At 35.4% G+C, this 16551-nt stretch overlaps 2 protein-coding genes across 2 annotated transcripts; both read left to right on the top strand.

The window, feature by feature from the left end:
• The first annotated feature begins 4176 nt into the window (after positions 1-4176).
• Positions 4177-7885, top strand: LOC110030993 (pentatricopeptide repeat-containing protein At3g16610-like). Its single transcript, XM_020734004.1, is given in 3 exon segments — positions 4177-4423; positions 4801-6024; positions 6027-7885. Coding segments are annotated over 2 exon segments (2394 nt in total). The 5' UTR covers positions 4177-4423; positions 4801-5280; the 3' UTR covers positions 7677-7885.
• A 2736-nt stretch (positions 7886-10621) lies between these two features.
• Positions 10622-12888, top strand: LOC110030901 (transmembrane 9 superfamily member 12). Its single transcript, XM_020733880.1, has one exon. It carries the CDS (start codon positions 10736-10738, stop codon positions 12719-12721), a length of 1986 nt encoding a protein of 661 aa, XP_020589539.1. The 5' UTR covers positions 10622-10735; the 3' UTR covers positions 12722-12888.
• Positions 12889-16551: the final 3663 nt, after the last annotated feature.

Below are 16551 nucleotides of genomic sequence, written 5' to 3'. Positions count from 1 at the left end.
AAGATAATTCTTTATCTGCATTCTTCAATAACCAAAATCTATGACATGAAACTTCTCAATCCCTGAATCATTCACTTCATATGCAGCCATCATTCTTCCTCAGATCTGAAACCACACTCTAATACCAGTTATTATTATTGCGAGATCAGATATATCAGTTGATGTGATATATATATGAATAAAACAAGAGAACGATCGACGAAATGAAAAATAGAAATAGAAAAATCACACCAGAAAAAGAACAACACAGCGGAACACAAAGATTTAAGTGGTTCGGCAAATTGCCTACATCCACGGAATTCCAGAGTATTTTACCACTTGAGGAATTTATATCAGTCGATCACCTCGACTTACAAGAAGAATCTCTCACTCTTCGTTGCTCACTCTCTATTCTTCTCTCTCTATACCGGGATACACAGAAGAAACTCTACACCGAGATTAGGTCTGCCAATCTGGCTCATTGTTCGCGAACAACTCGTGTTTGACTTGTTAATTAGCTCATGTTTGGCTCGTTCGTTAAGCTTAACGAGCCGAACACGAACATTTTTTTTAAGCTCAAATTGTAAACGAGCCGAACACGAACATAAGTTTGTTCGCTCGTGTTAGGCTCGAATTGACTCGAAAAAAATAATTAAATAAATATATACATAATAAATATTCATAAAATTAAATATTATAAATTTTAATTAATTAGTTTTTTTAAAGAAAAATTGTCATATTATATAAAATTTAATTCTTTAAATTATTATATACAACAAAATATTAATAATAATATATAGATCGGACCCCGCCTCCCCATTTCTCTCGGCTCTCTCGAACTTTCTCACTTTCGGCTGTCTCCCCCACTCTCCCTCTAACTCTTCTCGTTCTTCTTTCAAAAATCATTTTGGCCGAAGGTCGCAACAACTTAGGGTTTGCCGTGGGTTTGTCTTCTTTGTTCGTCTTCTAATATGTACTTGTATATCTCTTCAGATAGCAATGTTGGCTCGATTGCTCGGTATTCTTGCTTGGTCGCTCGTTTGTCTACCTAGGTGTTATCTCTGAGTATCTTCTCTCTAATATTTCATATTATCTTTTGGTTTGCCTCTTATCTTATATTTACTTAAATTTATTTTAGATTTATTTGAATTTTTTTAGAGAAACCTAGCTTTGTTTAGGTTTTTGGCAGAATCACAGTGCAGTCTTGCATATTGCATTTATATATTTGTTTTTTTTTTCTATGGATGAGAATATGAGATCTGATCTAAGTGTTTTGTTGTAAAATTTAGTTCGGCGTGCATTGTGTGGTGAATGATTATGTGGTTCAGCTATTGTTTCTAGATCAAAATTTTTGGGATTGCTTTATAATGGTAGACATGTCATAATGGAGACATATCATAATGAGAAGCATTACATATTCACTAGTGATTCATATGTGGTTCGGCTATTGCTTATAGATAAGAATTTATTTTGTGAAGAATACTATGCTTCTTTCCTTTAGCTTTTCAAAACAATAACATTTGTTTTCCAAGTGTTATGTAAGATGAATACTTGAGTTCCGTGTATGTTTATAGAGCAAGGTCCATATATGTTTATAAGCAAGAAAATGAATGTTAAGTTCTTGCTTATCAATTTTATGAATACTTGAGTTCAAGTTATGTTAATAGAGCAAGATCGTATATGCTTCATATAATAAGATTACTTGAGTTGGAGATGTTGTTGGAGATCAGCCTTGTTGTGAAGTTTAATTCGGCTTCAACAACCTGTTTATATATGCAATTTCTTAAAATAATACCAAAGTATAACATTTAATATGAATACTTGAGTTCAAGTTATGTAGATCAGCATTGTTGTGAAATTTAGTTTGGCTTGCATTGTGTGGTGAATCATTATGTGGTTCGTGAATCATTATGTGGTTATTATGTGGTTCGGTTATTGCTTCTAGATCAAAATTTTTGGGACTGCTTTATAATGTTAGACATATTATAATGGAGACTCATAATGAGAAGCATTACATATTCACTGGTGATTCATATGTGGTTCAGCTATTGCTTCTAGATAAGAATTTTTTTTGTGAAGAATACTATACTATGCTTCTTTCGCTTTTCAAAACAATAACATATGTTTTTCAAGTGTTATGTAAGATGAATACTTGAGTTTCGTGTATGTTTATAGAGCAAGATCTGTGTATGTTTATAAGCAAGAAAATGAATGCTAAGTTCTTGCTTATCAATTTTATGAATACTTGAGTTCAAGTTATGTAGACCAGCCTTGCTGGTCAGGAAATATGAGCATCAATTTTTTTAATGGTCATGTTATTATGCATCTTTTGTAGTACCCTACACTAGTTTACATCGAGTCAGATTTGAATGGTTTTATTTGGTATGTGTCTTTTGCATGTTTTATTTGGTATGGTAAATTGGTAATGTTGCGAAGTCAATATATGGTTATGGTTGCATCTATGTATGCATGTATAATACTAATTCCGTAGTTTTGATTTTAGTTAGTGTGCAAGTGCAAATATGTCCGAATTAAATCTTTCACAATCAGATTCATCCAATAATAAATTGCTACCAGAAGCTCAGAATAGCAACGATATTGCCAATATTAATTTACCAAGTATAGAGCCAGGAGTAGTACCTCAAGTTGTCATTGATAATAGCAGTGAAGAAGTCTTTAATAAGAATGATAGGAAGAGGAAGTCAGTAGTGTGAGAGTATTTTGTTGAGGCAATATTTTCGATTAAAGGAGTCCAAACTACTTTTTTGTTATGCATTTGTTGTCGAACAAAATTTCAAAAATCTAAAACAGGAACTACTTCTCAACTTTTACGTCATGTGAGGGAATGCAGACAAATCAAAGCTAAAACTAAAGAAGTTGTTGGTCTTTCTGAAAGAAAACAGAAAATGTTGAATTTTATGCCAACTGATTTTGAAGCAGATGTTGAGATTCCAATTTTTCACGATCCAAAAAGCTATGATCAACATAAGATTAGGGAGATAATCTTCAAAATGATTATAGTGCATGCGTATCATTTTAATATTGTTGAACATACTTGGTTTAACATTTTATTGAAGTTCTTGAACTCAAATTATGAGAAAGTTTCAAGGAACACAATAAAAACTGATTGCATAAAGATTTATAAGTTCAAAAAAGAGAAGCTCATAAAGCAATTTAGGGATATTCACAGGTTTTCATTAACCTTTGATTGTTGGACTTTCAATCAAACAATCAAATATATGTGTTTAACTGCTCATTACATTGATCAGACTTGGAAGATGCAAAAATGAATTATTAATTTCATTGAATTGGATCCACCTTTTACTGACACATTCATTTGTGATTGATTGTTAGATTGAAAGATATAGGACAAAGTATCTACTATCAATTTAGATAACGCTAGTAATAATGATGTTGCTACTAGCTTGCTCCAATCAAATTTTATGACAAGAGGGAAATTGCATTTTAATGAATATTTCTTTCATGTTCGTGCCGTGCACATATATTGAATATTATGGTGCAAGTTGGTTTGAGAGGGATTAATGACATCATTTATAACATTAGAAAGTCTATCAAATATCTGAAGAAGTCAACGGGAAGGTTGCATGAAGCTTTTATCACGAGAGCGAAGAGATGCTTCACTTCATAAAAGAGGAAGACGGGAGTGATTATTTTTGATAAGGTGTGACTCTCCAAAGTAAATAAACTGCCCAAGCATAGTGGATCGGGCTCCACTTTTTCTAACAATTATAACCTTCAACTACAATCTTTATGACTAACTAATATTATTGCAACTCCAAACCACGATTCATATGATAAATTAATATGACTTACAACTATGACTTATGTGACTAACTACTACTACAACATTCAACTATAACATATTTAGACAATTGACGATATTGCAGTCACAAACTAAACATATATGATCAATTAACAATATTACAATCATTAGCTACCACATAATTTGAGACACTCAACTTTTATCTATTTAAGTACCTCACACCAAAACTTTAATTTTTCAAAGACAACATTCATTTCATACTCCTCACCAGGCTGGACCACTGCATGTAAAAATTAAAATTTTTAGTGTGAGATACATTAATGGAGAAGAATTGGGTGCTATTTGTAAATTTTAGAAATAAATTTACAAATTACATCTCGACCCCGGTGGGTACTAGCCAATGACACAGAAATTATGAACATTCGGATGAGAAATCCGGTTTCAAGCGTCTCGACCGCCCTAAAAAAATTCCCGCAAAATTCAACACTACCGTCGTCCGCCGCACCGTCTGCCTCAGTTTCCGCCGCCGTCACCATCACTGTTGTCATCTTTCAAAGCTATTCAGGAGAGCAGCAATGGCGTCCCCCCGCTACATACATATAATCGAGCAGCGGAAGCTCTGATTCCCTCCGAATCACATTGGGAAGCTCCCAAAATCTGGTAACCTGAAAGCACCCTTAGAGTTCTTATATCGATTTCTTAATTTGATGGAATGGAATTCTTTTTGTTTCGACGAAGGACATCACCAATGAACAGTGTCCCTTTTTTGTCTACGACGAACGGATTTGATGGCAAACTTCATTAACTCGTTATCATCGAGTATCTGCAGGGATTTATGGAGTCAGGCAATAATTTAATGTTCTTGTTTTGTTTTTTTTTTTCGTTTTCTCTGTTAGATTTGTTTGGGAGAGAGAGACCAATCTTGTCTTACTTTGCTACTTCTTTCATTTGCCTTCAATCTCCTTCTCATATGAGTGTTCTTTACATCAGCTATCACTGAACTAATGGGTGTTTGTCTTTTCTTCTTTGGGTTTAAGATATTATGTAACAAGAGTCTACTCAATTACATGGAGCTATCATGGGAGGAGTCATGTACTCTTGAACTTTACTCAATCTTCGTTGAAGTCAACAAATGCCATAAACCACCACATCATTAACAAATTATTGACTTCGATACCTCTTGCTTAAGAAGGTAGCCCAAAAGGAGACTCAAGTTGGGCTTGATACATTAGCGATCAAATTTTTTTTCATTCCAAAAGCTTAAGTTTATGGAAGAGGGCTAAAACAAATATAGAAGAGTTCTTACACCAACATTTATCAATCGTTATATGTGGGACTAAACCAAATGTTTTCACTGTCCTTGAGATTTTCAATTGCAACAAATGTGTTATGTAGTGACTCTTCATTAGAATAAGTTAAATTAGTTACAAAATTTGATTTTATTTCTTCATTTTTGTTTTCATGTATTGGCTCTCTAATGGTATGTATTTTACAACCACCACATCTTGCAGTAGGCGATGTTAGTGATAAAAAAAAGATTCCTTTCCCATTCAGGCCCTCTTTTCTTATCTCTCTTCATTAACCCTAACATTTTTCATGCTAAAATCCGCCATAGTTTCATCCTCACTTCATCCTATTCCTTTCTTCACATGGAGAAAATCCAACAACAAATTCTTTGGAGCAAAGCCCATGTCCATCATCCCGCCCTTCTCGAGAAGCTATCTTTAATCTACTTATCATCCAACAAAACCGAGGTTGCTCATCTCATTTTTGATGAGATTCCTAAACCAACTATCTTTTTATTTAACGCCATGATCAGAGCTTATGCTTGGAAGGGTCCCTTCGATCGAGCAATAGATCTCTATTATCGTTTGATTCATTTCGGCGTAACACCAAACAAGTACACTTTTCCATTTGTTCTCAAAGCTTGTTCTACCCTTCTCGCTCTGGAAGAAGGAATAGAGATTCATAATCATGCAAAGAGAATGTGTTTGGATTGTGATTTGTATATTTCAACATCTTTAATTGACATGTACATGAAATGTGGACGAGTGGATGAAGCTCGCCTCGTGTTCTTACAAGTAAAAAATGGAGACGTGGTTGCATGGAATGCCATGGTTTCTGGTTTTTCCTTGCACGGTTTATACAATGATGCAGTCGGATTTGTATTAGAAATGCAGAGGAGAGGGACAAATCCAAATAGTTCAACAATGGTGGGGATTCTTCCTGTGGTCGGAGAAGCCAAGGCTTTGTTACAGGGGAAGGGAGATCTGTTCACGAAGGGGATGTTTTAGTGAACACTGCAATACTCGACATGTATGCAAAGTGTGAGTCAATGGATTACGCCCTCACCATATTTAAAGAAGTAAGTCTTAAAAATGATGTTACTTGGAGCGCGATGATTGGGGGATATGTTCAATGCGAGAAGATGGTCGAGGCTTTGGTGATTTTTGATCAGCTAATGCTTAATGCAGCTACAAACATGTCGTCCACCTCCCTTGCTTGTGTTCTGCGGGCTTGTGCGAGTTTGTCAAATTTAAAAAGAGGGAGGAAACTTCATTGTTATTTGATCAAATCTGGTTTTCTCTCAGACATAACTGTAAGTAATTCTCTTCTCTCAATGTATGCGAAGATTGGAAGCATATGTGATGCATCTTCCTTCTTCAATGAAATGGAATCGAAAGACACTGTATCTTACAGCGCAATCATGTCTGGATTCATCCAAAATGGAAGCACGGAAGAAGCACTCTCCATATTCAGGAGAATGCAACTTTCATGCACGAAACCAGATGCGGCGATGATGGTCGTCCTTCTTCCTGCTTGTTCTTATATGTCTGCCTTACGGCACGGAAGCTGCAGCCATGGCTACGTGATCATATCTGGACTCTCATCCAATGTTTCTATCTGCAACGCTTTGATTGATATGTATGCAAAATGTGGAAAAATTGACATCGCTAGTGTAGTTTTTGATGGGATGAAAGATCGAGACACAATAACATGGAATGTTATGATATCTGCTTATGGAATCCATGGATTTGGCACCAAAGCTCTCTCTCTTTTCGACTCGATGCGGGCCAAGGGGTTTAAACCAGACGATATCACATTCATCAGCATCCTTAGTGCTTGCAGTCATTCAGGATTAGTCGCAGAGGGAAGGGGTTGTTTTGAATCCATGACCAAAGTTTACAACATTGTTCCAAGAATGGAGCACTATATCTGCATCGTCGATCTTTTCGGGCGTGGAGGTTTATTATCTGAGGCCTACGATATTGCCATTAGGATGCCATTCGAACCCGATGTTCGTGTATGGAGTGCCTTGCTTGCAGCTTGTAGAACACATAAGAATGCCAAACTTGGGAGCAAGGTTGCAGAGATGATTGAAAGGTTAGGACCTGAAAGTACAGGAAACTTCGTTCTAATGTCGAACATATACAGTACCGCCGGAAGATATGGAGAAGCGGCACGAGTTAGAATAATGCAGAAGGAGAAGGGACTGAAGAAGAGTCCGGGATGTAGTTGGGTTGAGATTGATGGTAAAGTCCATGGATTTATAGGTGGAGATAGCTCACATCCACAATATTTGAAGATATGTGAGAAGCTGAGTGATTTATTTGGTGAGATGAGGAAGATTGGTTACAGGGCTGATACAAGCTTTGTGATGCAGGATGTGGAGGAGGAGGAGAAGGAAGACGCTCTTGTTTACCACAGTGAGAAGTTAGCAATAGCATTCTCTCTACTGAGTTTAAAAGGTGATCGACCGATATTCGTCACTAAAAATTTACGAGTTTGTGGGGACTGTCATACTGCCATTAAATTTATCACATTGATCGCTAAGCGAGCGATCATTGTGAGAGATGCGAGCCGGTTTCACCATTTTGAAGGAGGATTGTGCAAATGTGGAGATTTTTGGTGACAGTGGTTTGTAAAGATGCAAACTTTTTCAAAGATGGATGTTGGGAAGTTTTCAAGTATACAATGCTGAAGTAGAGAGGTAATTTTACCAAACTCGAAGTTTGCCAATCTTGTAGTTCTTATGATATCCATGTTCTTATATGATAGAATGCTATTTATTGTTTGGGGCATTTACATACATACCATCCAATTCCTGTGTGTTTACATATATACCAACAAAATTTTTATTTTTACGTCTATACCGCCCAATTATTTCACATTACATTAAAATACCATTATTTTAGCTTTTAAAATGTAAAATACACGTTTTAATGCATATAGTAGGGGGCATATATGTCGAGATTGAAGTTCAAGTGTTAGATATGTAAATACACAAGAATTAAGTGATATTTATGCAAATCATCCTTATAGTTCATGTGATGGCTTGGTTTGTGCATAATTTGGACTGTGCCAAACCTTTGAAACATAAGTTTTTGTTGACAATTTTATGGGTTCTCTAAACTTTGACATTGAATAATTTTTCATTTATTTTTCAGCTATAATATATATATAATATTGATGATGGAAGTTTATTATTATTATTTTTAACTCAAGCTTCTAATGCAACAAAAATAGTCTTCTCATTCAACTAAATGCGGATATTCATAGTTATCTATGGGTTCAATGGTATTAATGTTAATTGGTTTTATCTAATTTTTTTAGCTTGGGTTATTTACATACATAGCTCATAATTTTATGTATTTACATATCTAACTCCTAAACTTCATTTTTTACATTTATTGCCTCAAAAATCTTCATTTTACATTTAAAATATCACTATTAATAACTTTAAAAACTTGAGCCCCATCTTTTTAAACCTAGGTTAAGTGGTATAGATGTATGGTGTTGTATAATTGTCTTCTATTTAATAAAAAAATATTTTTTGTTTTATATTAAATTTGTTAAAAAATAATAAATTTGTATGAATGCATGAAGATTATATTATATATTAATATAAAAAATGATCAATATGTTTTTAAGACTTCATTTGAGCTAATAAAACCATTATTTGCAAATAATATATACTAACAAAGAGTGTTTTATGATTTCACGTTAAGGGTGCGTTTGGGCCAGCGATATGATTGAAGCATCTCATTTTTCCTGTTTGACAAAATACAATTTTGTAAGTTTTTTCAAAAAATATTAAGTAGAAAACTCTGTTTTGCAATCTAAATTGTTCAAGTACATTGTCTGCCAAAAAGCTACGGTCCGACTTTAAAAATTTTGTCATAATCGTCTCACCTTTTTTAACATTAGTTTATTTTACAGCAGTTTCACAATTATTTTTTTTAATTTATTTGTCTTCTTTTGCAAAACATATATTTATTTGGACAAATGGACAGCTTAGGGAGCATGAAAAATGTGCATTTGGGTAAAAGTTAGTTTATATTTTCTTTATAAAATCACACACGTGTCATTAAAGCAATTTGCACTTACAATTTCATTATTTATCTTAAAAATTAAATTATTAAATATATGTTTTTATACTACGATCAAGTAATTAAAATATTAGTGATAGCAAAATACCAGTTAAAATTACATTTGATGAATGGATATATATGTATGAAATAATGAAAATATATTACATCAGTATTACACACGTAGAAATAACATGCGTAGTCAATGATGAAATCATGCCACGACACCCCGCGTGACAGGAAAAAAAAAACGGCACAGTAACACGGGAAATATTCCCCCCTATGTTATTCATGTGTTATTGTGTGTTATTCATGTGTTATTGCATGTTATTCATGTGTTATTAATGTGTTATTATAACACCAAGAATATTCTTAGGACACAGTAACACATGAATAACACACAATAACACCTGAATAACACAGAGAATATTCCCGACATAGAAAAACGGCGCAGTAACACGGAAGAATATTTTCCCCCGTGTTATTTATGTGTTATTGTGTGTTATTCATGTGTTATTGTGTCCTGAGAATATTCCCGGTGATATAATAACACAATAACACATGAATAACACGGAAGAAATATTTCCAGTATTACTATACCGTTTTTTTTCTCTGTTGCAGGGGTATCGTGGCGTGATTACATTAACTTCTAATATTTTTTTCTGAAATAATAGTAGGCTTATTTTAACACTTGCCTTATTTTTTTAATGCATAGCCGTAGTCCCGCCCACGTCACATCAGTTTGTTCGATCATTGACCGCTAATTTTATCGAGCAAATCTGGCCATTGGAGATCAATCTAACGGCCAAGATTTATCTAAATGAACCCGGTTCAGCTATGGCGGCGACTAGTCTATTTATATAGAAAGAGGAATCTGATGCATTTTGTCAATTTCCATTTACCAGATCGTCGATCTCAAAGAGGGAGTCGCCTGCTTCTCGCCCGCTCTTCTTCGAGCGATTTTTCTTCGAATTGAAGCAAATTTGGTTAGAATAAGGCGAGTTTTTTGGTCTTAGATCATAGATTTCTGATATCTATTAGTTTGCTTTAGGGTTTTGTTTTAATGATTTCTGAATGAGATTGGATCTGGGGTTTACGGGGCAAGAAAATTTGACTTATGCCTAGATCTTTGAATTTGAATATTGTCGTCTGGTGAATGCTTAATCGTTAAAATTAAGGCATCTTGTGATTTCGTCATTGTTTTTTTCATGTTTCTGAGTTGGATCTGTGGTGTACTTGGTATGAATCTGCATTTAACGCCTGGATCTATCAGGTTGATTTATGAAGAATTTTCCCGTTTTTCTGTTTTCATTTCTCTGTTTGTATTCAGAGATTGAACTGCATTAATTGCTAAAATTTGTATCTCTAGTTGTTCGCTTTTTTTATTTTGATGTTTCTTAAATCAAAGATCCGTAGCTTTTAATTGTGAGAACAGTTCCAACGCCTGCCAGATCCCTATTTCCTTATTTCCTCGTTTTTATGGCTCAGGATTAGTTGGAGATGGAAGGATGCTTTTGAATCTCTAGAGATTGGGATTTTGGGGTTCAGATCTGAGATCTGCAATAAGGAGGAGGTTTCTGATTATTGGAAATAGTTGTGTTCTATGTCACTGGTTACTGTGCTGACGAGCATGAAATCCTTTTCATTGCTTTTCTTCTTTCTTCCACTTCTTATCTGTCATTGCAATGGATTCTATCTTCCGGGAAGCTACATGCGCACCTATTCTGAAGGTGAAACCATATGGGTGAAAGTGAATTCCCTCACCTCAATTGAGACCGAGCTTCCTTTCAACTACTACTCTCTTCCCTACTGCAAACCCCAGGATGGGATCAAGAAAAGTGCTGAAAATTTAGGAGAGCTCTTGATGGGTGATCAAATTGACAACTCTCCTTACAAATTCAACGTTAATGTCAACGAATCTATTTACCTCTGCACCACCAAAGCTTTGAGCGAGCATGAGGTGAAGCTACTGAAACAGAGAACCCGTGATCTGTACCAGGTGAATATGATACTTGATAATCTTCCTGTCATGAGATTAACTCAACAGAATGGCATCACAATCCAGTGGACTGGATTCCCTGTTGGCTACTCACCAACTGGTACCAACGATGATTACATTATTAATCACCTGAAATTTAAAGTCATGGTTCATGAATATGAAGGTAAACGTGTGGAGATTATTGGCACCGGGGAAGAAGGGATTGGAGTTATCTCAGAAACGGATAAGAACAAAATGTCTGGTTATGAAATCGTAGGATTTGAGGTTATCCCTTGCAGTGTTAAAAGAGATCCTCAAAGCATGTCAAAGCTTAATATGTATGATAAGATTGATCCAGTAATCTGTCCTTTAGAGCTCGATAAGTCTCAGGTTATTCGCGAGCAAGAACGAATAACTTTCACCTACGAAGTCGAATTCGTGAAAAGCAATATAAGGTGGCCCTCCCGATGGGACGCGTATTTGAAGATGGACGGTGCTAGGGTTCACTGGTTCTCCATCATGAACTCTGTCATGGTCATCTTCTTCCTAGCCGGTATAGTCTTTGTTATATTCTTGAGGACAGTTCGAAGAGATTTGACCAGATACGAAGAACTGGATAAGGAATCACAGGCTCAGATGAACGAGGAACTCTCCGGCTGGAAGCTCGTCGTTGGCGATGTCTTCCGCGAGCCAAACTGCTCGAAGCTTCTCTGTATAATGGTCGGAGATGGTATTCAGATCACCGGGATGGCCGTCGTAACCATAGTTTTCGCCGCTCTCGGGTTCATGTCGCCCGCCTCAAGAGGAATGCTCTTAACCGGAATGATCCTTCTCTATCTCTTCCTTGGCATTGCTGCCGGCTACGTTGGCGTACGGTTATGGAGAACCATCAAAGGTGGGTCGGAAGGATGGCGGCCGTTAGCCTGGCTCATCGCCTGCTTCTTCCCCGGCATTGTATTCGTCATCTTAACAATCTTAAATTTCATTCTTTGGGGCAGCAACAGCACCGGAGCGATCCCCATTTCACTGTTCTTCACTCTCTTAGCATTGTGGTTCTGTATTTCGGTGCCTCTCACTCTCCTTGGAGGATTCCTAGGTACCAGAGCAGAGCACATACAGTACCCTGTTCGAACGAACCAGATTCCGAGAGAAATCCCAGCTCGGAAATATCCGTCGTGGCTTCTCATCCTTGGGGCCGGAACCCTTCCCTTCGGCACTTTATTCATTGAACTCTTCTTCATCCTCTCCAGCATTTGGCTCGGGAGGTTCTATTATGTCTTTGGGTTTCTGCTCGTTGTCTTTATTCTGCTCGTCGTCGTCTGTGCTGAGGTTTCGGTGGTGCTGACGTATATGCACCTCTGTGTTGAGGATTGGAGGTGGTGGTGGAAGGCTTTCTATGCTTCTGGTTCTGTGGCATTATATGTCTTCCTTTACTCCATTAATTACTTGATATTTGACTTGAGGAGCTTGAGTGGACCTGTATCAGCCATTCTGTACCTTGGATATTCTCTCATAATGGCTTTTGCAGTGATGCTGGTAACAGGTACTATTGGTTTTCTCACATCCTTATATTTTGTTCACTATCTCTTCTCTTCAGTGAAGATTGATTAGAAAAGATTATGCTTTGGACTGAAGAAGGTGGGTCTCTGCCAAATTTAACTTCAGATTTAGAGAGAAATGTTAGTTGATGAGGTAAGGATTAAGTAACATCAGATGTTCAAGCCATATTGTTTTTTTTTAATATTGCTTTGATATGCATGAGATTATTATAGGGTTTTTGTTTTTTTTTTTGGTTTATTTTGTTGTATTTGGAGATGTATTTGGAGACTATTTCTGGTTTATTTGGTTATTTAGTTTTCTTCTCTCATTATATATGGAGTTTGGGTTTAGGGAAAAAAATTATCTGGTTTTTATTTGCTATAGGAAAAAAATTGCTGAACACTGTCATTGTTGGGTTTCGAGCCCCATATGAGAAAAACGGTTGGTTGCGTTAGGTAGTTGACAACCGGCATAAAGTCATGACATGAATTCTTTAAAGGAGAAGATGATTCATGTAGCCCACGCCATTTTGTGGAATAAAGGTTTGTTGTTGTTGTTGTTGTTGTATAGGAAAAAAATGTGTCAAGACATGGGTCTTAAAACCACTGAATATAATTTTAGATGAGTGTAATATATAAACAATCAATCAAAGTTTATGTGTTACTTACCTTGAAGCAATTATAATGGCGGTAAGACTCATTTTGACCCAAAATTTTTCTTGCCATGAAGAATTTAGCTCAGTTATTATAATCGAAATTTGCTGGAGAGAGACTTTGAAATCATCAATTCAGTGAAATTTGGCTAGATATGCCAAAATTGAAGAAATTTCTTTTATTTTCTTGGGAAATTATGCTTGAAAGTTTGATTAAATATCTCTTTTTTTATATTGTGAAGTCCTTGATTAAAGTTTATCATGATTAACAATGGTTTGAACAAATTTTGAACAAGGTTTGAATTAGACTCGAGGAAAATTTTAATCTTATTCGAGCCCCCATTCGAACTTTGTTTGAGCATTATTCAAATAATATTTGAATGAAATTTTAATGCAATTTGAATGGGGCTCGAATAAGGCTCGAATTATATTCGAACATAGTTGAGTAAGTTTTGAACTATCTTTGGACTTGGTTTGAATTTGGTTTGAGTAGTATTTGGACTGGATTCTGATATAGTTTGGTTATAGCAAAAGCAACAGAGCTTGCCCAAGTAAGCTACAATAGTGGTTAATATAACTGCTTAGTGTAAAACAGCACTACATAGAAATACCAGGACAATTATATAGCACAACACTTGTAAATGCTGAAGTAATAATCCATTAAATAAATCTTCTTCATTAAAGAGCTATGATATGCAGCAAGCAATGCATATTTGAATGGATCCATCAATCTATATTGTCGTGACATAAATGTATACATAAATTGTTTATGTGGAGTTAGGTGCGATCAAGTGTAACTTCTAGAAGACAATAATAGCTCGTTAAGGGGGCGGAAGGGATCAATTACACAAATTTGTAGGCTGGTGTCTGTTGACCTCACATTTGGGTGAGGGTTTTGGGTCTTTCTTTTAGTGACTAGGATCTAGCCTTAGGAATTTCCTAATGACTATCTTAGCATCATAGAAATTGTACCCACCTTCTCCTTAGACATTTCAACCAAGTCTTTGTTCCTTATGTTGGTTCTATATGTGATTAATAATGTTTAATACAAAGATTAGAGATTACATAAGAGAACCCTGATGAGAATTCCTATAGGACCTTTAGACCATAGGAAAGTCTTGCACTGTTCTACACCTTTTTTTTTGGACTCCAATACATTGCATCGTCATTCATAATCACCATGATCATCATAAACATTGCATTTTCATATCACAATGTTGCAGTCATTACACCCATGGGGTTGACCAAAATTATTTGAACACAGTTTACTTTAAAATACCCCACTTGAATGTTCTAATTCATCAAAATTTCCCAAAATTCCAATTGATTCACAAAATTCACTTCAAACCATTTGATGCTGTCAAAATCATTTGAAACCCAAAACTTCACAGAGTCGCCCAAACTCCCCGAAAATTGTTCCTGAGCGTTCCTCTCGTCAAATTGAGAAAATTAACTGTAAACATGCCATACTTCCGAGCTATGTTTGGACCCCTCGTAGCCTAAATAATTAATACTTGAAAATTGTTCCGGGTCCCGCAAAATCCTCCACACTGGTCAAAATTGCTCTCAAACACTTTCGTTCAACTCCAAATTTCATTTTATATTGCTTCGAGCCTTTGATTTGACTTTTTGACAAAATTCCCAAAATTTCCCCGAAATGACCAAAATGCCTCTCCCGGGGCAAAATTCTTCAAATTTCAAAACAAAAAATTTTTGAAAATTCCCAAAAATTCACAGAATCTTCCGACACCCCACAATTTCATGAAATTGAACTTCTTTTGTTTTCGATCGATGACGAGTCGGAATTTTGAGTCGAATCGGATTCGACGTTTTTTGGCCTATTGTGAACGAAGTTGCCCGAACGACCTCGGATTTCGAAACAAACTGGGCCGTTGCGTCCGGAACATCGAAAATAGTAGGAATCGATATAAAATTTGCTATAGTTTGATGCGCAATGAAAACGACTCAAAATCGGCACAAATTTGAATAAAAGAAAATTACATTTTTGTCACCCAAATCTTAATCTAACTCCCCCAAATAAAAATAAATAAATAAAAATTAAAAAAAAAAATGCACGCCTCCCTCTCTTTCTCACGCGGACTGCATAGAAGGAACACAAGCAATATAATATCATATTGCTTTATCATCACAATTGAAAAAAAATAAATCTCCAACATGTCAAAGCAATGATAATAAATTAAATTAAAGAAAAACATATCTAAGTGTTCAAAGTTCACAACTACAAAAACTGAATTCCTCAACATTGCCAAAAAGTCCTTTTCTTCCTAGATATAATCTGTTATACATCCATGATCGTATGTTTTGAATATCCATCTGCAACATAGTTGTAGTTCTATTAATCATTACAATTAGATATAAGTTGTTCAGATAATACGAATCTCATATATTACATACATTCAAGAATCTTTTTTCTTTATTGCATCCAACTGAATGTCATATTTTTCATTTAATTTTAGCAGGCTGAGATAAATTTTTAGACAACGTGCCCTGATCTTTCTAGGTCTACCTCTACCTTTCTTAACGAAAGTCATATCTATAACATCCAGGGTTATTAGATGATTGATGTTTAAGCTATCCATTTTTTTGAATATTTTGCTAAGTAGAATTTGTTATCTAATTTCTTCTGATTTGTAGTTGCATATTGTAGTTCTCTCTTTGGGTTCGATATTTGGGGTTTAATCAAAAAGTCTTATATTACTTGATAACAATATGTATAGTTGCGTAGTATCCCATATTTGAATATAATAATTGTATTTTTATTTGCTTCGAAGTCAAGTTTTTGTCTGACTATTGCTGATGATCAAGTTCTTAGCAACGTTGCAAAGTAAGAATTATAAGTAAGGAAAATTAAGAATATAATCGCATACATCACATTGACATATAAAAGTCGGGATCTTTACCCATATTGTGATTTTGTCTGTATTCACTCGATAAGCTTGCCTACTTTATATGTCGGGATTACATCTTTGTCTTTTGCTTGGATTATTGGTAGGCTCATCTAAGGACTAAACCTTCTACCCCAACCTAAATAACTTCAACTTAATTTTACAAAATGAAACTCATATCCAAAGCTAAATAACATAAGTCACTGCATTCAAAACCATAGAAATAACATGCATTTAAGCCAGCCTCGATTGATATTAAATAAAACTGAGTAGAAACTCTATTTCAAACTAGGAATGTGATTGATAACCAGATCTGTGGCAATCCTCTTAAAATATCGCTCATA

This window comes from Phalaenopsis equestris, unplaced genomic scaffold (assembly GCF_001263595.1).
Source record: "Phalaenopsis equestris unplaced genomic scaffold, ASM126359v1 Scaffold000761, whole genome shotgun sequence".
Lineage (NCBI taxonomy): Eukaryota > Viridiplantae > Streptophyta > Magnoliopsida > Asparagales > Orchidaceae > Phalaenopsis > Phalaenopsis equestris.
This window is presented reverse-complemented; position numbering and strand designations above follow the sequence as displayed.

What these genes read in the sequence shown, in the direction of transcription:
- LOC110030901 (XM_020733880.1), top strand. Translation starts at nt 10,736, where the DNA reads ATGTCACTGGTTACTGTGCTGACGAGCATGAAATCCTTTTCATTGCTT.